Consider the following 21,881-nt stretch of genomic DNA (forward strand, 5'->3'; position numbering starts at 1 on the left):
AAAAAAATTTAAGTAAAAATAATAAAACCAAAAAATAGGGGTTCACAGTCAAAAGTCTGATACATACAAGGAAACAGAGCACGTGGCTGAGAGCAGAAAGAACAAGCCTTAGAATCAGGCCCTCAAAGACTTTGGATACCGGGATATAGAATATAAAACAATTATATTTCACATGTTTAGAGAAATAAAAGAAAGAATAAAAAGTAAGTAAAGAGCAAGAGACTAAAGAGACTAGTAAAGACTTGTCCTCCTTTATCCACGGTGTTGGTTTCCATAGTTATAGTTACCCAAGGTCAACCGCGGTCGAGAGGCAGACAATCCTCCCGAAGCGAGGTCAGGTTGGCCGCAGTCTGATGCTAGGTCACAATGCCTGCGTCGTTCACTTCACCTCATGTCATCACAAAGACATATTATCATCTTCCATCATCACAGGAAGAAGGGTGAGTACGGTACAATAGGATATTTTGAAAGAGAGAGACCACATTCACCTAACTTTTATTCCTATGTAGTGTTATGATTGGTCTATTTTATTATTATTTTTGTTCATCTCTTACCATGCCTAATTTATAAATTAAGCTGTATCATAGGTATATATGTATAGGAAAAAACAGAGTATATATAAGGTTCAGTACTATCCACAGTTTCAGGCATCCATTGGGGGTCTTGGAACGTGTCTCCCACAGATAAGAGGGAGACTACTATATAAAAATGAACAGGTAGATTTGAAAAAATAATCAAAGTGCCTACTAATGCTATAAATCAGTATCCCTATCTTCCCAAATTAAATCCAACACACTTTCTATTAGGAAAAAATTTGGAACTTTTTCTGCCCCATCTCCGGCCGTTAAAGGCAACCTGCCATACCCCGCAGCAAGGAATGTTATAAAAAATATTTTTCCAGAATCATCCCTGTGCCTGACACATCTTCTTGTGCTACTTCTCCCAGCTCTGAGGAGCCCTGGCTTTTTTCCCCAGCCCACAGTTTCTGGCTCTCCTCCTTTTAGGTGACATACCCAGATACTCCTTGAGTCCCCTCTCGACGGCACACGAGTCCCTCTTTCATGATGGCACCCTCAGTCTGAGGGGGCCTTTGACATGACTGTGCTGGCAGTGGTTATAATCATGTCCCATTCTCCCACCACCACCCGCATACCTGTTTACGGAGCACTTTCATGTCTGCTAGAGCACTGTCATCCTCACAGACAGAGGAGACAGGCTCAGAGTTACTGTCATGCAGCTAGAAATCTAGAGAATCAGAATTCAGAACAGGATTCACTGCCCTGCCTCCACCATGGCTACCTCCAATTAGAGCAATGATCAATGACCAACGAATTCTTTCTGTTCCTTCGTTGTGGTAAACCCTTACCAGCCCTCCTCAAGCTGAATTGACATCTTCTTAGTCTCACCCAGTTGATTTGGAAATCTCTGGGTCATTGCCAAATGCAGGCTTACGCCCAAGGAAATGTTAATTTATGTTCCACATGTCTGAAGACAATCCATCTCTGGCTATAGTCAGTAGAGACAGAAAGTCAGCCCAAGCAGAGCAGAGGGGGAAGAGGTATCAGGGAGACAGGGTCCCCAAGTGTCTCCCCTCCCCCTGTCTCAAAGTGATATCTTCAAGTCCCACAGAGGCACATTTTTGTAATTCTCAAGGACATAGAAAACCCGTGAAACATGACAGTATGTGCTCGACCCAATAGGAGGACGAGTCAGCAGGGGTCTGACTCACAGGGAGTCTGGGCATCCCGGAAAGGTTCCTGGGTGTGTTGGAAATCTTCTATGCCCTACTTCACATATCCTGGGCCCACCTTTTAAATTTAGGCATTGCTGTGGCAACCAGCTGCACAACAGCTGTACAGAATATCTCTTGCTTTCTGACTGCTAGTACAGCGTCGCCCCGGGCAATTCCTTAACCTCTCTGTGTCTCAGGTTCATCATCTAGAAAAGGGGGATGATGATGGCACTCACTTCATATGGTGGTGAGGATGATGTGAGTGAATAAATGTAAAGGCATTTTACACTTGGCACAGAGTAAGAATTATTTTAAAAAAATAGACATTGCTGTTATTATAATTGTCGTTATTATTTCATCTTTATTCCTACTCTCATCTAGGGCTGGGTGCCTGAAGAGGAAGACTGGGCTTCTGAGCTCTGAACCTGCCAAATTGGAGCCTGACTTGCCGTGGTCAAGAGTGGCCCTCAGCCCTCAGGCCTGAGGGGTGGGAGAAGTGGGGCGGGAAGGACAAGAATTGCCATTTACTGAAGGCATAGAATCTTCGAGAATTCTTAAAACACCTCAGGGAGAAGGTATTCTTACTACCTCCTTTTTAGATACGAGGAAACCAAGACTTAGGCTGGAGGATTCGCCTGAGGTCACGTGGCTAGGAGTGGCTGACCAGGCCTGACCCACTGCGCCCGGGGCCTGGTACCTGGCGCCACCACGTGATGCTGCGGAAGTGGGAAAGAAAAGGGCTTCTATTGCTACCTACTGATACTGTCCAGGAAGAAGAGGGGGCTGGGCAGAGAGGTGCCTCCCAGCCCCCTACACCTGCCCACAAATGCTCTGAGAGGAGGGTGGGCCACTGCTTCCCTACCTACACCTAGGGGGCTGGGCTTCAGGTGAGGTGGGTGGGGAGGAGGAGGTCTGGGCCAGGAGGCAGGACCTGGATTGCAAGCCTGGCTCCCTGGGCCAATCCCAGCACCCAAAACAGGGCCTGCCAGGCAATGGGTACTCCGTGAATACTGCTGAACAAATGGATGAACGAGTCAATGAATGAATCACATAGGCCCTGCTCTCAGAGGGTTTCCAACCCCGAGGACATACTCATCAGTATCAGCATAGAACAGCGTGTGCTGTGTCAAACCTCTAGGCAGAGCACAGGGGTCGTGATTTTCAGCCCGGGAAAGTGCCCCCTATGAACCGGGTTATCTTCCAAAAGGGAACTTGACCAGGCCAAGAGGACAAGAGAGATTCCAGGAGGCAGAGAAGGGAGAAGAGCACGGAGCCTGAGGCTTTCATGCACCGAGGCTTAGAGGCAGGGGCAGTTTAGCATTTGAAAGGCTTGCGAGATATAGCGTGTTCCTTCATCTCTGGAACACATTTTGCCCTCGCCCCTTCTGTTCCCTTCTCCCAAAGCGTAAGCCTCAACTGTGCAATTATCTGTAAACTGGGCACGTGCCCAGCTCCTCAGCGCTGGTTTTCTAAAGTCCAGCCTCATGCAAGGGGCTGGTTTCATAAGGAGACTTGCCAGCTCCCAGGCCCCAGCGGGTCTCCATCTAGCAACCATAACAAGGTCTGGGGCCAAAAGAGCCCTCGGGGAGCTGCAGGTTTAAACCGAACCCGGGTCTGGGGCCAGACCTCTGTCCTCCTCCTCGGTGCCCAGACCGCCAGCACAACGTTCACACACACCCTCCCCGCTGGCTGGTGGCCAGGCCCCACTACCTCTCCCTGCTCCTCCCTGGCTAAATCCCGCCGCCTCTCCCCACCCTGCCCTGGCCAAACACTGACAGAGGGAGCTGGAGAAAACCAGACAGGCAGGCCCCACCAGGTGGCAGCCAAGCCTTAAGGAACCAAGGGAGAAGAGGGTGACATGGAGGTCACCGGGGCTCCTTGAAGCCAGAAAGGCTTGGGGAGGAGCTGCTCTCTGTTGGAAGCTAAAGAGCAGCGAATCTGGCCCCTTTTGCTACCCAAGAAATGTACCTGTGAGAGTTAAGAGAGCTATAGTAGCCATAATGATCCTTTACGTCTTTATAGGGCTTTGCCCACGTGCTAAGCACTCCCTGAGCACCTCAGGCCAACGCTATAGGGGGACATCACCATTTCCCTGAGGGTTAGCGAGATTGAACGACTTAACTGTTAGTAAGGTTCAGTTAATTAATAATAATTGCTAGAACCAGGATTTGAGACCAGGAATGACCATTCCAGAGTTGGCTTTCATAGACACTGCCCTACGCTGCCACCCATGAATAACCATCCAGAAAGAACATGGCTCCCCATCACTACCCCACTTTAAGTTGGACCTCTTCCCAGACTTCACTTACTCCGCCCCCTGCAGGCCAGCCAAGGGTTACATGATCCCCATAATAATCATTGACTGCCACCTAGTGGCGTCATGTGGAATGTCACATTTGTAGCCCTCCATCTGATTTTTGTGATGTTTAATCCTTACCTAACCCCAGTGCCTACAACAGTGCCTGGTAGAAAGTAGACATTCAGTAAATATTTGTTGAATTAATTTAAGTGATCCTTAGAGGAAAAAGAAATATCAACTAGGAAAACCAGAGCATTGGTTGTCCCAACTTTTTCATTCCTAGAAGCTCCCCGGGGCCATATTTTGTTCCCTGACAGCAGATCTGAAGGAACAAAGGACCAGATGGAGAAAGAAGCTGCCTCTGCTCAGTCAGAGGGACCTGGCTGCAGGCTTCTCTGACCACAGAGCTTCTAGAAGCCCTAGAACTCCCTTCTCCGTGATCCTCTGACTTTCTGAGGAACTAGCCCTTGGCTGAGCAAGAGCAGTTTGACCTAGTAAGGCAAAGGAATGGAAAGAAAAGAATTCAATAAGCCTTTACTTTCCTCCTCCTCTAGTCCAGTAGGAAGTCAAATCAGGGTTGCCTGGGAGGTTCAGTCAGCTAAGCGTCCTGGCTTAGGTGGTGATCTCACGGGTTCATGGGATTGAGCCATACATTAGGTTCTGAACTCCCAAGCCTTCTTGGGATTCTCTCTCTCTCTCTCTCTCTCTCTCTCTCTCTCTCTGTCTTTCCCTCCCTCTCTATCTCTCTCTGTCTTTGTCTTTCCCTCCCCCCGGCCCTTCACCTATTTATGTGTGCTCTGCCCCCCCCATAAATAAATGAACATTAAAAAAAAAAAAGCTCAGAGCTGCCTTGAAGCAGGAGGTCCTTCCTGGAACCCCTGACTCTGAAATGGACTTCTGGTCCTCTGGCTAGAGAGAGCCCTGTAGAAGTTGCTGCCTTATTTGGTGTTATCAAGAGCCTGAGAAGCTGTGTGATTTCCTCTGCAAGGACTGTAAACAACCATAATTGGATGAGAAGGGCACAGCACTCTCACAAGGGAGTCTCCTGCTTCGTGCCCTGCTCGGCTCTCCCCACATTGACTTCTCTTTCCCTCTCTGAAGCCCTGTGACTGTTCTTTCCTCCGTCCAGCCAGTTCAGGCCAATCTTGATCCATTTCCTCCAGCCCCCCCATGGCGGGGCCACTATGCGTCAACCATCGTTCTGATTATGCAGCCACAGTCTTCCAGCCCAGGTCAAAAAGAGACAAGAGATCGGTGAGGCCCACTCTCCAGTGGGGTTTTTGTAGAAAGGATCCTGTAACTCAGTGACTTTTCTGTCCTCGCTCTGAACCCCAGCTCATTCTGCTTCCATGTTCCTGGACTCCCCGGTGATTCTCTATGTCACAGTGGCCTGCTCCCCCTTTCCCTCAAAAGGCTGATTCCCAAATTGCACAGTAATTGAGAAACACATCTAAGTCAAACTACAGAAGCATTCCATTTCCCACATGGACTGTGCTTCTTGAATGTGAAAATTTTCAAGTAGACTGTACCTTGTCAACCATTCTTTGCCTCCATTTTGGTTTGCTTTTCTATTGGCAGGTGTTTCTCACAGTTAGGCTCTAAAAGTCCCTGCCTAGACCGACTTCCCAATCCTCACCTTTTCAAGTGATCTGCTCAATCACTACTTCACTCACGCTTGCAGACATAAATGCATACGCTTAAAAAAATTTGCTGAGCACTGGGATCAGGCAGTGTCCCAGGCACTGAGACTCAAAGGCATGCTCATTATTCTCAAAGCACTCACAGTGCAATAGGAAAGAAATATGTCCTCAGAGGCTTACAGTGCTATGTGACGAATAGGGACCTATTGGTGGCTGTGTGAGCAAAAGAGAGACCCCAAATAAATTAGTTTTAGCAAAAATAGACATTATTTGCTTCAAACAACTGAGGTTCGGTGAGGGAACCTGGCTCCAGGCATGACGGGATTCAGAGTTCAGATGATATCAGGATGCCCCCTCCCCTCCCCCACCTCGGTTTCATGGCATCTGCCTGGCTTTCAGCTGCTGACGGTCCCCCATGGAGCAGAATGAGAAGAGGCTCAGATACAGCCTCCCAAAATATAACCGTGCAAGTTCACATAGTAAAATCAGCTACACACACATACTCACACAATCTCTCACTGTCGTCGTCCACCCGCCCCCCCCCCCCCGCCCCACTATATAACAAAACTGTTCTTTATAGGGACTTTCTAAATGACATTGCCCTGCGTTGTCAACTCGAATGAAAAGAATTCATAACACAAGACTTGGGACCATGGAGGGGGCCTAGACTGATGAGTTTATGACCGTGATGAAAAGTGGAGTCTCTGGGAACTATTAAGGACCTGATAGATGAGAATCACCTTGGGATCAAATCTGGCCTTGGAGAGAGCCCTATCTGAGGTCTCCACTCTCTTTGGTACGGACCAGATCCAAGGGGGTGGGGGGAGGGCACATGAGGGAGAGAGGCCTCCACAGGCACCAGGGATTTCCTAGTTTTAGATTCATCACAGCTGGAAAGCATCTCATTTTCCAGATGAGGCACTGACACCAAACAGGGTCCACAGTGAATAAGTATCAAATCGGAAGTATGCTATATATTACAAAACAGCATAAATAGTTGGATGTTTTGTGCGCATATACCAAAACATTCACGCAGTTGTTTTTCTTGTAGCGGTATGACTAGAGATTTATATTTTCATTTGAATGCTATACATTCTCCTCTCCGCAGCCTGCGGGACTTTTCTGAAGCACACAGCTGATAAAGTTACTTCCTTGCTTCATTTCCTTAAATGGATCCCCTGTGCTCTCAGGAGATGCACATTTCCTATTATATAGGCTTCTAGAAGATAGAGTTTTAGGGCAACCCAAAGGTCAGAAATCTAGGCGAGGTGCTCCATGGAAAGTTGGGACCCCCAAAGACTAAACCTTCAGTATGTTTCTCTTAGAAGTAAAACTACGGAGAAACTGCTTGATCAAGCTTGGCTCTGAGTGAAGAAAAATTCTCTCGCTTGAGAATTTGTAGCCACAAGTCAGTATCACGTTGTGGTCCTAAAACCTCAAATGACAGGGGAGGTTTCTGGGGACATCCCAAAAGTTGAAAGCCATGCTGGGAAGGTCCCCCAGTCAACTAGCGAAAGAAAACACAAGACCTCTCTGGAGGAACTTAGCTATAATTCAGTATAATTCAGGCCTCAAAGAACTCCTACAGATAAGTCCCAAGGAAAGTGAACAGCTCATAGTCAAAAATCACAAATACAGGAAGAAACAAGGCACCATATGAAAGTGATAGAAGGAATAATAGGCGGTAAAATCAGACATACATAGACTTCAGCGCGGGAATTATCAGAGAAGCGTAATATTGCCGGGGCTGATGAGATATAAAAGAGATATAAAAGAGAAAATTGACAATGGGAGCCAGCATCAAGAGATGAAGAAATGACCAAGCAAATTTGAAAACAAAATCTCAAGCAGAGCTTCTAGAAAGTAATACCATAAAAAGCGAATTTAAAATTCAGTGAATGGATTAAACGACACAGTGGAAAGGAGACTAGTAACCTAGAAGACGCATCCGTAGAAATTATCGAGAAAGCTGCCTAGCACACAAAGCGGTGGAAAATAAAAAAGAATGTAAGTGATGTGGAAAAATAGAAAAAAGAAACTTTAACATGTATTGAATTAGACTTCCAGACGACATAGTAATAAAAATCATAAGAATTAGTGAATATATAGTACTTACTATGAGTCTCTATTCTAATTTTTTTAATGTTTTATTTATTCTTTTTTTATGTTTATTTTTGAGAGACAGAGAGAAAGCAGGGGATGGGCCGAGAGAGAGGGAGACACAGAATCCTAAGCAGGCTCCAGGCTCTGAGCTGTCAGCACAGGGCCTGATGCAGGTCTCAAACCCACGAACTGTGAGATTATGCCCTGAACTGAAGTCGGACGCTCAATTGACTGAGCCACCCAGGCACCCCATAATGTTTTATTTATTCTTGAGAGACGAAGAGAGACAGAGCATGAGCCAGGAGGGGCAGAGAGAGAGAGAGGGACACAGAATCCAAAGCGGGCCCCATCAGGCTGACATCTGAGCTCTCAGCACAGAGCCCAAGGTGGGGCTCAAACTCACAAGCCGAAAGATCATGACCTGAGCCGAAGTCGGAAGCTCAACCGACTGAGCCACCCAGGCGCCCCTATGAGGCCCTATTCTAAACTGTTACATAACTAATCCATTAGTCTTCACAACAAACCTATGGTTTTGAGTAAATGAATAAATGAGTAAATAAATTTTTCTGATCGCTTTAAATACTTCACGGTTAAGTTTTTAGACTCAATTTGGCTGCGGCACGGGCACATGAAAGGAAGCCATAAGAGCTAAGGCTCTAGATGATCTGAAAATAATCTAGCTAACAAGTATCATACGGTAGAGGGAGGTTGGTGATAATACGTGCAGTGTGCTAAACTCCTTATCTTTCATAAAGGGAACTCAATATACCTGTTGTTGGCATTGACAGATCGAAAGCAGAAATGTAGTTTCATTATACAAAGCTATAACTTTAACATCTAGAAGAATTAAGGATGGAAACAAGAGGGGCGCCTAGGTGGCTCAGTTGGTTAAGCGTCCGACTCTTGATTTCAGCTCCGGTCATCAGGTCATGATCTCAGGGTTGTGAGATCAAGCCCCACCTTGGGCTCCATGCTGAGGGCAGAGTCTGCTTGAGATCCTCTCTCTCCCTCTCTCTCTCTGCCCCTCCCCTGCTGGCACACTCTCTCTTTCTAAAAAAAAGAAGGAGGAGGAGGAGGAGAATAAGAATAAGAATGGAAATTAGACATACTGGTTGCTACTGAGGAACACAATTGAGAGAGGCTTCACTTTCACTTTATACACCCCAGTGTCTTTTGAAATAAAATTAATTGTGCATACCTTGCTTCTGTAATTAAATTTTTAAAAGATCAAGGAGAGCTTGGCTGGCTCAGTTGGTAGAACATGCGACTTGATCTTGGGGTTGTGCATTCCAGCCCCACATCGGCTGTAAAGATTATAACTGAACAGACTTTAAAAAGATCGAGTGAGCCAGGCCACGCAGGGCCTTGAATGCCAAGCAAACAATTCTTCAGCTATGGAAGCTCACACTGCTTGGTGGATGGTTTACTGCCCAGGCTCACAGAGGGCAGCAAAAGGCTCCAGGGCAGCTAGCTATTCCTCACAAGGCGGGGGACCGGATGGGGTAGGATGGGGACAGGCTGAGATAAGTGATTGGAGTCATGGCAAATGAAAAACATCTCGTGAAGTTTCTTGTTTGACACATCTCCAGGATCTCATTTGCCAGTGCCCTTTCGGCAGGAAATCACAGGGGCTGTCATCCAGCATCCTGATAAGCCTCAGGCAGTCACCGAAGTTCACTCCTGCTACGACAGACATCTTGCCATCCAGAGGGGAGAGAAACATTCTCCACTACCTGCCAATCTCAGGAAAGCTCTTCCTTTTCTATTCTCTGCTTCTAGCAAGAAGCATGGTGCTCAGGTAAGAGCCTGCTCAAGAACGATCTTCTTTCAAAAGCAGTTTTGTTTTCTTCCTCTTAGTCTACATGCTCATGAATTCATCTCAAGGTAGGGCATGCAGGACACCAGGGGCACCCCACGGCAAATCAGGGGACATGAAGCTCCCTCTTGATGCTTTGGGTGCTGGCATCTTGGACTGTGGGAGAGCCAAACAGGATCCACCAAGTTCTTTTTGCTTCCATCCTCTCTCCCTATACTCTCTCTTTCTCTCCAAACATTCAAATCTGCAACTATGGAGAGGTCTGTTTTGCTACGTTTAATTTAGGGAGCAAGATGGCAGGCTGGCATGAGACTCCAAAGCTAAATTGTTTTAACAACCTCCGCTTTCACAGATTTGCTTGCTATTCAAAGGTGGGGTTTTTGTTTTGTTTTGTTTTGTGGCTCCTGTATCTGGCATTACCCCAGCAGAAAATGTAGGGCACAAGCTAACAGGATATTTGGAGAGTTTAATGAAAGGTCTGGTTACACAGGTATGGGCAGAGCTAAGGAAAATCTATAAAGGGTGCTGACTGAAGCCCCCAGAGATAAGGCCTGAAGAGAAAGGGGAAGAAGTTACCAGAACCCAGGAGGGCTGTGGCGGTAGGGGTAGTTGTAGCTGTGCCTGTACGAAAGGGCCACCAGACGGGCTCTAAGTCCTCAGGCAGAGTAACGCCTCCACTGCCAAACTGCAGCCTGGTGGACAGAGAGAGCCAGAAAGTCACAAACCCCCAGCCGCCCTCCTCGCGCCCTCCAGCTCCTGTCTGTGTCTCCCTTTCGCTGAAAGCAACCAGGAGGCAGAGACAGAGGGAGCCCGTTGATGAGGACGATAAGGACAGAGAGGCGGGTAGAGAAGATGGAAATGAGATGTGATGGCAAATGGGGAAAATCCATCTCTTCTTATGGCCTCCTCCCAGTTGATGTTTCCTGGGACTTTGTCTCTCTACGCGAGTCGGTCAGTTTCTCATTGTATCTCCTCAGTATGTTTGTTTCACTGTTTGCATCTCCGTATCTGGTGTCACTTCTCCGGAATAATCTCTCATTATCATCGTAGATGCCTTGAGAACTGATTTCAATTTTGTGGGTTTTTTTGTTTTGTTTTGTTTTGTTTTTTAAAGTAAGAGTACACAGGTATTTAGAAGTACTTTAAGTTTATGATTTTGGCTGCCCTAGAAAGAAATCCATTGTAAGAGTGACCTACACTGTGTCCCCCACAACAGAACTGGGCACTGGGGACACACTAATGGACAGAAAGAAAAGCACTTCCTGTCCTCATAGAGCTCACACACTGGGCCATTTCTGGCCAAGAGGCTTGACCATACTCATACCTGTCATAGAAAAAGGTCACATTCCTTTCATGACCCTAAATCACGATCTCCTTTCTGGTGGATGGACCATGCTCAGTCACTGAGATTGTCCACAGGTTACGCCTGAGTCTTCTGACTTCCTTGTCTTAAGAGAAAATCTCAGTCCCAGGCAGAAAGAATGCCAAGCTCAGAGTCCTGTTGTCATCACACATAACCCGTCCAGACTTTTCAATTCCTGCCTCCCCCTGCTAGACCTGGCATGAGCCCTAGAATATCCCTATGTCAGTAGAGGGTCCATGTTGCGGTAGAGAGAGCCCAGCTTTAGAGTTAGAGGGAACTGGTCTGAGTCCAGGTTCCAGAACTTCAGAGCAGCGTGGCCTTCAGCAAGTATCCTAATTTCTGCAAGCCTCCGTTTCCCTCCTCGGTAACATGGAGACAGTAATCCTCATGTAGCAGGCTGGCCCTGAGAATCAGGGGGCACACAGCAGGTGCTCAAGTCTTGTTTGTGTCCCCAGGAATACCAGTGGAGGGTTTCTGAGCATCGATCCCACCGCCCCGGCCTGGGAGGGCACACTCACACCAGTGAATGGAAGTGACGAGGACCATCCTCCAAGTGACAACATGGAAATCCTGATCGTGACTTTGCTGACCTTCACCTTTGCCCTGGGCGGGCTGGTGGGAAACGTGACCGTGCTCTGGCTGCTGGGCTGCCGCATGCAGAGGAACGCTTTCTCCGTCTACATCCTCAACCTGGCAGGAGCTGACTTCCTCTTCCTCTCCTCCCAGGTTGTATACGCCCTGGAGGCGCTCATCAACTTCCATTCGGTGTACTTTTCCATCCCCAGATTTTTCACCACCATGTGGACCTTCGCCTACATCGCGAGCGTGAGCCTTCTCAGCGCCATCAGCACCGAGCGCTGCCTGTCGGTCCTTTGTCCCATCTGGTACCGCTGCCACCGCCCAAGACACACGTCAACTGTGACGTGTGGCCTGCTCTGGGCCCTCTCCCTGCTGCTGAGCATCCTGGAAGGGAAGTACTGTGGCTTCCTGTTTAGGGATTTTGACCCTGGGTTGTGTCTGGCGTTTGATTTCGTCGCGGCCGCCTGGCTGATTTTCTTATTTGTGCTTCTCTCTGGGTCCAGCCTGGCCCTGCTGACCAGACTGCTGTGGGGCTCCCAGCGGATGCAGCTGACCAGGGTGTATGTGACTGTGGGGCTCACAGTGCTGGCCTTCCTCTTCTGCGGCCTGCCCTACGGCATTCACTGGTTCCTCGTATTCTGGATTCAGCAGGGTTTTGATGCGTCCCTCTGGCATCTTTATCTGGCTGCGCTCACCCTGTCCTGTGTCAACAGCTGTGCCAACCCCATCATTTACTTCTTTGTTGGCTCCTTCAGGCAGCGGTGGCCCCGGCAGCGGAAGACCCTCAGGATGGTTCTCCAGAGGGCCCTGCAGGACGCATCCGGAGGGGATGAAAGCGAAGTCAGCCTGCCTCAGGAAACTCTGGTGATGTCGGGAAACAGTCTGGCGCCCTGATTCGGCGTCTGCCTCAGTCAGACAAATGTGGCTTTGAGAACCAACTTTGTCCCTATCGGTTTGGGAGGTTTTCTTCACTTCTCTCAGCCTCGGGGCCCCTGACCTTCAAACCCTAAAGTTGTAAGATAAACCTTACGGTTAAGATAATATCCTCCCTTGTGAGGACTGCGACGGTACCTGTGAAACAAACACTGAGTGTCGCACCTCAGGGACTGCCTTCCCCAGGGCCTTCGCTCCACCCCAAACTCTACCAACTCTGGGGTCCGCTTTAGGAGAACCCCACCTTCAGCACAGGCTGAAAGCAGCACAGGACGGTCTAAATTCGTTTGGTCGCTGCACTTGGGAGGGACTGGAAGAACATTCCATGGCAAGTTTCTGTGGTCACCCTCCTGCATCCTGTCTCCATAAAATTGAAAGAATTAAAGAGCAGACTAGCCTCCGAGAGCAGTCTTCTTTGATTTTGGTAGGGCCTAGAATATGTCCCTACCTTGATGTTTATTGAATCCAAGACTTAACGAACGAATAAATGACGAATTTTTAAACCAAGCCTGTGCTAAACACCCATTTCCCAGAATTGAGTCACCATCCATGAGTTTTTCCTTCGCCATTTTCAGTCTGTGTGAGCAAAGTTAAGTTTTATAACTGGATAAATCAGCGTTGAAGCATGCTTAAGGTTTGAGGCAGGTCGTCTTGCTATGATTTCCTGTCCCAAGCCCTCCTGCGGAACCTCATAGGTGTCCCTTCTCACTCCCGCTGCACCCCCACCCAAGTGCTCTCGCCCTGGTTCTCCCTCCCAGGAGCTCTCCGGTCCTTGGTGGCAAAACATCTAGAACACTAGACTCTTCTCTAGTCCTCAGAGAACAGGATCTTTGTCAGATTTACTTCTTATTCCGCAGAGCTCCCAACGTTAGTTGTATAAATCTGATTACAAATACCTCTAAAGTTACACGTTCTATAAAAACAATATATTAAGTTCAAATGTTGCATCTTTTAATAATTTTTTACTTTTTTAATTGAGGTACAATCAGGGGAGAGTGATTGCACAGATCATAAGTGCACAGTTCAGTGAGCTTTGGCAACGGTATACCCACGTGACTCGAGCCCCAAGCAAAACATAACACATTTTCATCACCTCTGAAAGTTCCCTCATGTCCCTGTTACATACTCCTCCTGCCCCAGAGGCAATCTTTATTCCTATTTCTTTTTTTGTTTTTTGTTTTTTGTTTTATTCCTATTTCTATCACCAAAGATTAGTTTTACCTGATCTTCGGCTTCACATACTTAGGATCATTCAATGTACTCTTCTGTTCCTATCTTGTATCACCCAGCGTAATATTTTTAGGACGTACCCAGGCCACGGCGATTGCATATATCAGCAGTTTGTCTTTTTGCTAAACCTGAGCGCTATCTCATCGTGTGAGTGCACCGGTTTATTTTCATACGGATAGATATCTATGTAGTATTCTATCACTGGCTATTTTGAATAAAGCTACCGTGAACATTCTTATTCACGTCTCTTTCTGAATATATGTTTTTATTTCCCTCGGATAAGTAACCTGAAGTGAATTTGCTGGGTCACAGGAAGATGTCTGCTTGACTCTGAAGAAATGCCAAGCTCCTTTCTCAAGTGGTTATGCTATTGCACATTCCCACCAGCGATGTCTGAAAGTGCCAGTTTTTCCAGATCCTTCTTCACAAACACTGCCAGTCTTTTGAATTTTAGTCATTCTAATGAGTATAAAGTGGTAGCTCGTTGTGTTTTAATTTGCATTTCCAAAGTGACTTGTGAAATTGGCATCTTTTCCTGTGCTTGTTGGCTACTTGTATTTTTTTTTGAAGTGTCTAAGTTTTGCCCATTTTTATTAAGTGTTTCCCTTTCTCTGTTATTTATTTGTAGGAGTTTGTATCCATGCTGCATGAGTCTTTCCTTAGTTAGGTGCGTTATAAATATTCATCCTGTTGGTGGTTTGCCTATTGATTTTTATTTTTTTAATTTTTTAAATGTTTATTTATTTTTGAGAGACGGAGACAGAAAGAGAGGGAGAGTGTGAGCGGGGGAGGACCAGAGAGAGAGGGAGACACAGAATCTGAAGCAGGCTCCAGGCTCTGAGCTCTGAGCTGTCAGCACAGAGCCCAAAGCAGGGTCCAAACCCACGAACTGTGAGAACATGACCTGAGCCGAAGTTGGATGCTTAACCAACTGAGCCGCCCAGGCGTCCCTATTTATTTTTAAATAGTTTTGTACTGTAGAGCGCTTTTAGATTTGTGGGAAACTTTCACAGGAAGTACAGAGGGTTCCTGTCTACTCTCTCTCCCCATCCCCATTCCTCCCGCCCACAGGTTCTCCTATTACTAATGTCTTCCATTAATGTGGTACATTTATTAAAATTGATGCACTAATATTGATACATTATTACAAACTGATGTCCATAGTTTACTTTAGGGTTCCCTCTGTGTGGTATAGCTCAATGGATTTGACAAATGCAGATTATCACACATCTATCATAATAGTATATAGAGCAGTATGTCTGCCCCAGAAATGAATACGTAGGTGTAGGGTCTGTTGTTGTTTCTTTTTTGACTTTTATTTGCATGTATTTTATGCAGAATTTACTCCCAGGCCATAAGTTTTAGTTTCTCCGGTTTCTTCTGCGATATCTTTTCCTTCTGTGCAACTTCCTCTTCTGGTTTAGGACCACTCTGCTCTTTTTCTGTAAGGATCATCTCAATGTGGCAGGGAGAGCTCACGTGTGGGTTAATCTGACCGTGAGCCCTGCAAATTCTGTGCCGCATCTTGGGGGCTTTGTTCACCCGGATGTGCTCCATGACCAGAGAATCTACATCTAAACCCTTAAGTTCAGCCTTACTCTCTGCATTTTTAAGCACGTGTGGTAAAAATGCAGCACTCTTTTTGGGCCACCGACCCTGTGCCCAGCCCCACTGTTTGGCCTGGACACACCTACCAACTCCACCATTGTAGCGTTGTAACATTGTTTCTGCAAAGTGACGTCTTTCAGAGACGTGGTGACTTTTTGGATACGCCTACCCTTGAAGGCCTGGGCAGTTTCACGTGTGTTCTTAAAGTGAACATGAAGGCTTGAACCTCTTGACTGGCACGATTTTGTGGGGGTTCCCGGGTCAGGTGAAGAGTGAACAATTTTCAGATATCATCTCAGGCCACTTACGGGAAGAGCTATTACTACTATTATTATTCATCCTGGTTTGGGTTCTCTGTGCTACCTGGATCTGTGGTTTGGTGCCCGCAAATAATCTGGAAAGCTCTTCGCCATTATTACTGCATATATATCTTCTGTTCCTTTCTCTCTTCTTTTGATATTCCTATTCTATGTATTTTTTACCTCTTGTAATCATCCTACAGCTCTTGACCATTCTGTTCCCTTTTTTTTTCAGTCTTTCTCCTTGATTTTCAGTTTAGGACGTTCCTATTAACTTATCTTGAGGCTCACTGGTTCTTTCTGGAGTTTTATTTATTTACTTATTTATTTGTTTCAAGGGTAGAGTTTAGTGATTCATCACTTACGTATAACACCCAGTTCTCATCCCGACAAATGCTCTCCTTAATGCCCATCACCCATTTTCTCTACCCCACCCCCATCTCTGTCAACCCTCAGTTTGTTCTCTGTATTTAAGAGTCTCTTATGGTTTGCCTCCCTCTCTGTTTTTATCTTATTTTTCCTTCCCGTCCCTTATGTTCATCTGTTTTGTTTCTTAAATTCCACATATGAGAGAGATCATATGATATTTATCTTTCTCTGAGTGACTTATTTCGCTTAGCATAATACACTCTAGTTCCATCCATATTGTGAGGCCCACGGATTCTTTGAAAAGCTATAGCTAGTCCAGTCAAAGGCATTCTTCACTTATGTTATAACGTTTTTATTTTTAGCATTTCCTCCTCCTTATAGTCTTCATCTGCACTTGCATTTTGTCCACTTTGTCCGCTAGATTCCTTAGCCTATTAATCACAGTTATTTTAAATTCCCAGCCTTCTAATTCCAAATCCTCAGCCATATCCTGAATTCTTTACATCTTATATAAGGAATTGGTTGATTCTATTGTTAATACTGACAGGTTACAAGACAGAAGTAATACTTTACAAAAAAAATCTATAACTGGGGCACCTGGGTGGCTCAGTGGGTTAAGTGTCTGACTTGGGCTCAGGTTGTGATCTCTCAGTTCGTGAGTTCAAGCCCCATATCTGCTCTATGCAAACAGCTCAGAGCCTGGAGCCTGCTTCGGATTCTGTGTCTCCCTCTCTCTCTGCCCCCCATCCTGGCTCATTCTCTCCCTCCCTCTCTCAAAAATAAATAAACATTAGAATCTAAAAACACAAAAACAAAAACAAACCCCAGATCAAATCTATGACTGAAAAGAGTCTAGAAACAAAACTGAAACAAGTTATTGCTTCTGAAGGAGAGGGTTCAGGAAGACTTACTATTTACTTGGTCCACGTCTATGTCAATTGGAAAGAAAATGTAAACCTGTGTGCATTACTCCTAGGACAATGAAAGAGTGTGGGGCAGGCCATGGAGGGCCTTGAATGACAAGTAAGGAGAGTGTTTTTATTCTTAGCTATAAAGCCTCCCAGCGCAGGCTCACATTGCTTGGCATGGCTCCCTACCCACACAGCTGGCAGCCAGAGGCTACAGAACACCACTCCTCTGCAGGCATGGGCAGCAGACAGGGTGGGGATAAGCAGAGGTTGAGAGAGAGGGGAGTAGACTCAACTCAAATGTCGAGAAACATCTCGTGAGGGGTCACGACTCAGAGAACCCCACACTCTCACGTGCCAGCAGATCCCCGCACAGGAGATCACAGGGGCCGTCCAGCATCTCGATAAGCCTTGCTCCCGCACCCGGCTTCACCACTGCCACCGCTGCCGCCAGCACCTCCCCAGGGCAAAGAAGCGTCCTGTGGCGACAGTCAATCACAGGACAGTACAGGGCAGCTTGTCACCTCCAGCCAAAAGAATGGAGGAAAGGCGCCTTGATCAAATATTTCTTTCCAGAGCCACTGTTGGCTTTTTCCTCTTCTTGCTCACACATGTACCTGATCTGGAAGAGCAGTATTCGGGGAGCCACAGGGGCTCCAGCAGGAAAAGACAGGAGGCATGAAGCACCTTCTGGCACCTTCTGGCCACTCTCAGGGCTGGCAGCCTTGACCGTGGAAGTCCGAATTGCTAATCCACATTGTTCCCCTCGGTAGACCCTTGTCCCATTCTCGCCTCCTTCCCTACCGTTCAGATTGTGCTGTCATGGTGAGAAATCTGTTGCTTTCCTTAATTTAGGGAGCAAGATTGGGAACACGCACGCATCCCAAAGCTAAAGTGCTGTGAATAACCTAGTCATCTGTTTTACTTGCTTTTTGAAACTTATTTTCCTTTCAGTATCTCTCAGGATGCCAGCAGAAAACAGATGGCCTAAAATGGGATAATTCAGAAGAGTTTAATTAAGGGACACTTTATCAATATGGGCAGATTTAGAGGAAATTACATGGGATGGTGACCAATACCCCCAATTGAAAGTAATGGCAGGAGCCTTACTATGATGAGGCTTAAAAGACAGGAGAAGTTACCAGAACCCAGGAGGGCTGTGGCGGTAGGGGTAGTTGTAGCTGTGCCTGTACGAAGGGCCACCAGACGGGCTCTAAGTCCTCAGGCAGAGTAACGCCTCCACTGCCAAACTGCAGCCTGGTGGACAGAGAGAGCCAGAAAGTCACAAACCCCCAGCCGCCCTCCTCGCGCCCTCCAGCTCCTGTCTGTGTCTCCCTTTCGCTGAAAGCAACCAGGAGGCAGAGACAGAGGGAGCCCGTTGATGAGGACGATAAGGACAGAGAGGCGGGTAGAGAAGATGGAAATGAGATGTGATGGCAAATGGGGAAAATCCATCTCTTCTTATGGCCTCCTCCCAGTTGATGTTTCCTGGGACTTTGTCTCTCTACGCGAGTCGGTCAGTTTCTCATTGTATCTCCTCAGTATGTTTGTTTCACTGTTTGCATCTCCGTATCTGGTGTCACTTCTCCGGAATAATCTCTGACTATCATCATAGATGCCTTAAGAATCAAATGCAATGTTGTTGTTTTTTTTAAAGATGGGAGTATACAGTATTTGTAACTGTTTTGGTTTTTTGGGGTTTTTTGAGAGAGAGAGAGAGAGAGAGCACACAAGCAAGGGAGGGACAGAGGGAGAGAATCTTTTTTTTTTTTTTTAATGTTTATTTATTTTTGAAAGAGAGAGAGAGAGAGAGAGAATGTGAGCAAGCAGGGGAGGGGCAGAGAGAGAGGGAGACACAGAATCTGAAGCAGGCTGCAGGCTCTGAGCTGTCAGCACAAAGCCTGACGCAAGACTGGAACCCACTAACTGTGGGGTTTTTAAAGGGGAAATTCAGAGTAGGAGATTACCTACATATGGGTGAAAAGGGTGGGAAAACTTATTCATGAGGAAAGGTGGAGCGTGTACATTGAGCAAACACTGTGTAACGTCTATCCCATGTCCACTTTGGGGTAGAGACAACATCAGCAAGAGGCAAAATTCAGTCCCTGACCTCAGGAGATTATCTTAGGACAAGGGAAAGGGGCTAGGGGCATGGCCTGAGAGCTGGTATAAACTGGTTGGAGTCTTGGGCTAAGGAATGCAGGGCCTTGCTTGTTCCCGGGCTGGAACCATATCAATTGACCTTGAGCCCAGGTGCCAGTGGGTTTGTTAGTGGGGTCTCAAAAGACAAAATAGCTGATTGGCGGGAAGCAGTTCTCTGAAAAACAAGTTTTAAACTCTCTGCTTTCAACCTCATAACTTTATGGGTCACAGTTTCAATTCTCCCTTGAGTTATGACCATTCCTCAATCTTGAGGAATTGGGATGGTGACCACTCTGGCTACTTCCTTATCTCTTTGGGTGAGGTAGCTTTCGGGTAAAGAGCAGTTTTTGCAAATCTGTGACATACCTACAGGCAGGGCTGAGCACAAATTTCTAAGCTATGGGTCATAGCAGCAAGGGAAATAGAGGCCATGACGAGCCAGACATGCTAAGTTTCTCCCTGCTAGAGATTCAAATCCAGGCTCTACCACTTTTGGGCCTGAGACCTGGAGCATATCACTCAACCCCCTTGTGCTTCTGTTTTGTCACACACAAGATGGGAATAATATTAGTCTTTGCCTCACTTGACTACGCAGAAGATTGAAAAGGTAATAACAGTAAGGACTCAATCAGCTGCTCCAGTTCATCTTCGAGTAAGTTGGTTCTTATTTTTCACCTGGAATCTGCAAGAGCATCTCTCTTTTCAGTCAAAGCCCTTCATAAAGTGGGAATACAAGCTTTTTAGCGCCCCCCGCCCCCTTCTCTTAAACAAATCCTTTAATCTGCAAAGAATACTCAGAATCACATGCAGGGAAAATAGGTGGGGTTTATACAATACATCTCATAGAAAACTCACTTCATAATCCCTTTCTGTATTTCTATGCCTCAGCTACCTCTATCCAGATCCAGCGCTGTCTCTCTCTTCTCCTACCCTTGCTTCCTCTTCCTCTAAAATGCAGAGAAATTCAGTTAAGCTCTGAATCCTCTCCCTAAATTATGTGCTTAGTTCTTCTGGTTGCCCACTCAAGCCATATGCTGACCCTCCCTGGGTTGGGGACCTCACGGTGGCCATCACTAGTTATTTGTGCAGGCATCTTTAACACACACCAGAACTTTCCACAGAAGGAATACTGAGAAATGAAATTTTCTTCGTTTCCTTATGTGTGTGTCTCTGGGTAACAAATTTCATTAAGAATTTTTTATGTTACACTGAACCTAAATTTTCCACTACCCTTAGGCTCCTCATTCATTCATTCCTTCATTCATTATTCATTTGTCAATTAAAAATTTCTTGACTATCCACTGTGTCACCCACACAGAGTTAGGCCTTGGGGACACAGCAATGGACAAGAGTAAACCCTTTCCTGTCCTCATAAAGCTGACACATTGAGCTATTTCTGGCCCAACAGCCTAAGGCACCCTTACCGTGTCATGGCAAGAAGTCACATTCCCTTCATGACCCTAAATCATGATCTCCTCTTTCCTTGGTGGGTGGACCTCTCTACAGTCACTGAGATTTTTTCTGTTGTTCATGCTTAAGACTTCTGACTTCCTGACCCTGAGCAGAAGCCCTTGTCCCAGAGCAGAAGTAATGCTGGCCCAGAGTCCTGTTGTCATCCCACACAGCCTGTCCAGACATATCTGCCTCCTGGGGACATGTCATGTTCTAGGACAGTCAGTGAGGATGTTTGGATCACAGAACATTCCCATGTCAGTAGAAGGTCTGTGTTGCAGTAGAGAGAGCCTAGGCTTTAAAGTTGGAGAGGACCAGGTTTGAACTCAGCTTCCAGGACTCCAAAGATGTGCAACCTTCAGTAAGTTTCTTGATTTCTGCAAGCCTCTGTTTTCCTACTCTGTAACACAGGGACAGTAATTCCCAGGTAGCAGGGTGGCTCTGAGAATCAGTGAGCACACAGTGGGTGCTCAAGTCTCGTTTGTGTTCCCAGGGACACCAGTGGAGGGTGCCCCTGGGAGTACATTTGGGTCAGTGATGAAGTCTCGGCCCTGGTCGGTCAGAAATGACTTTGAGAGTCGACACTACCCTGTCAGACTTGGTGATTATTCACTCTTCTCTCAACCTCGAGCCTCTGAAATGCCTCAGTGAATCCCCAAAGCCTTCAAATTGATTGTTTTTAATCTGGCTCTTCTAGTTTTTCCGAGAGAAAGCGTTAATCTTCTGAATCTTCCTTATCAAATCCTTTTTTATTTTTGCCAATTTTCACTGCAATGGAAAGGATCACTATCCAAAAACCATAAAACCCTTGTTCATAATTGTTTTCTATCTGATAGTATAGGAAAAGATCCCTTATTTTTCCCTCAGGCTATGTTCTCCTAAGACTCACATTTGATCCTATGACTGGGGGCATTCTGCAGTCAGAAAGACTGAATAAGAAAGTTCTGCTATTTTTAACTTCATTGGGTTTTCCGGGTTTGAGGAAAACGATGTCCTTTGAGGCATACTCTCTACCTGCATAAAAATAGTTCAGGTAATTCAGTTTATCAAAAGTCCTCCGGCGGCATTTGTCCATGGCACGATGACAAGCCGGAATTAGGTTCCAATGAAGAAAACCATGGCCTTTGCTCTTGAGAATTGGTGAATGGCTATTCAGCTCTGGCCTCAACCAGTGTAGAGTCTAGAAATATGTTTCACCAGTTCTAATTTGGCCATTGCAACCTGCATCGATTTCGAGATAAAAATTATCTTGGGAATCACTTATTATTAGCTTGCAGATATTAGGTTTGGGAACAGTCTGTAAGCCTCAAGATTTTGTACCGATTGTTCTGGCTGTGACTCTGTCAGTTTCATGGCCAGTTCCCACAAAGGGCAGGACTGCAAACATCTGATCCTTCCCTAGTCATGT

At 46.3% G+C, this 21,881-nt stretch overlaps 1 protein-coding gene and 1 pseudogene across 1 annotated transcript; one reads left to right on the forward strand and one right to left on the reverse strand.

Annotated features, from left to right (window-relative positions):
- Positions 1 to 9,328: 9,328 nt before the first annotated feature.
- On the forward strand, positions 9,329 to 12,972 carry MRGPRX2 (MAS related GPR family member X2). Its single transcript, XM_019456503.2, has 2 exons — positions 9,329 to 9,572; positions 11,409 to 12,972. The coding sequence occupies exons 1-2, from the start codon at positions 9,562 to 9,564 to the stop codon at positions 12,424 to 12,426; spliced, it is 1,029 nt and encodes a 342-aa protein (XP_019312048.1). The 5' UTR covers positions 9,329 to 9,561; the 3' UTR covers positions 12,427 to 12,972.
- Positions 12,973 to 15,036: 2,064 nt separating this feature from the next.
- LOC109271355 (60S ribosomal protein L17-like) lies at positions 15,037 to 21,548 on the reverse strand (annotated as a pseudogene).
- Between the last annotated feature and the right edge of the window lie 333 nt (positions 21,549 to 21,881).

This window comes from Panthera pardus, unplaced genomic scaffold (assembly GCF_024362965.1).
Source record: "Panthera pardus isolate Hobbes unplaced genomic scaffold, ASM2436296v1 HiC_scaffold_12, whole genome shotgun sequence".
Lineage (NCBI taxonomy): Eukaryota > Metazoa > Chordata > Mammalia > Carnivora > Felidae > Panthera > Panthera pardus.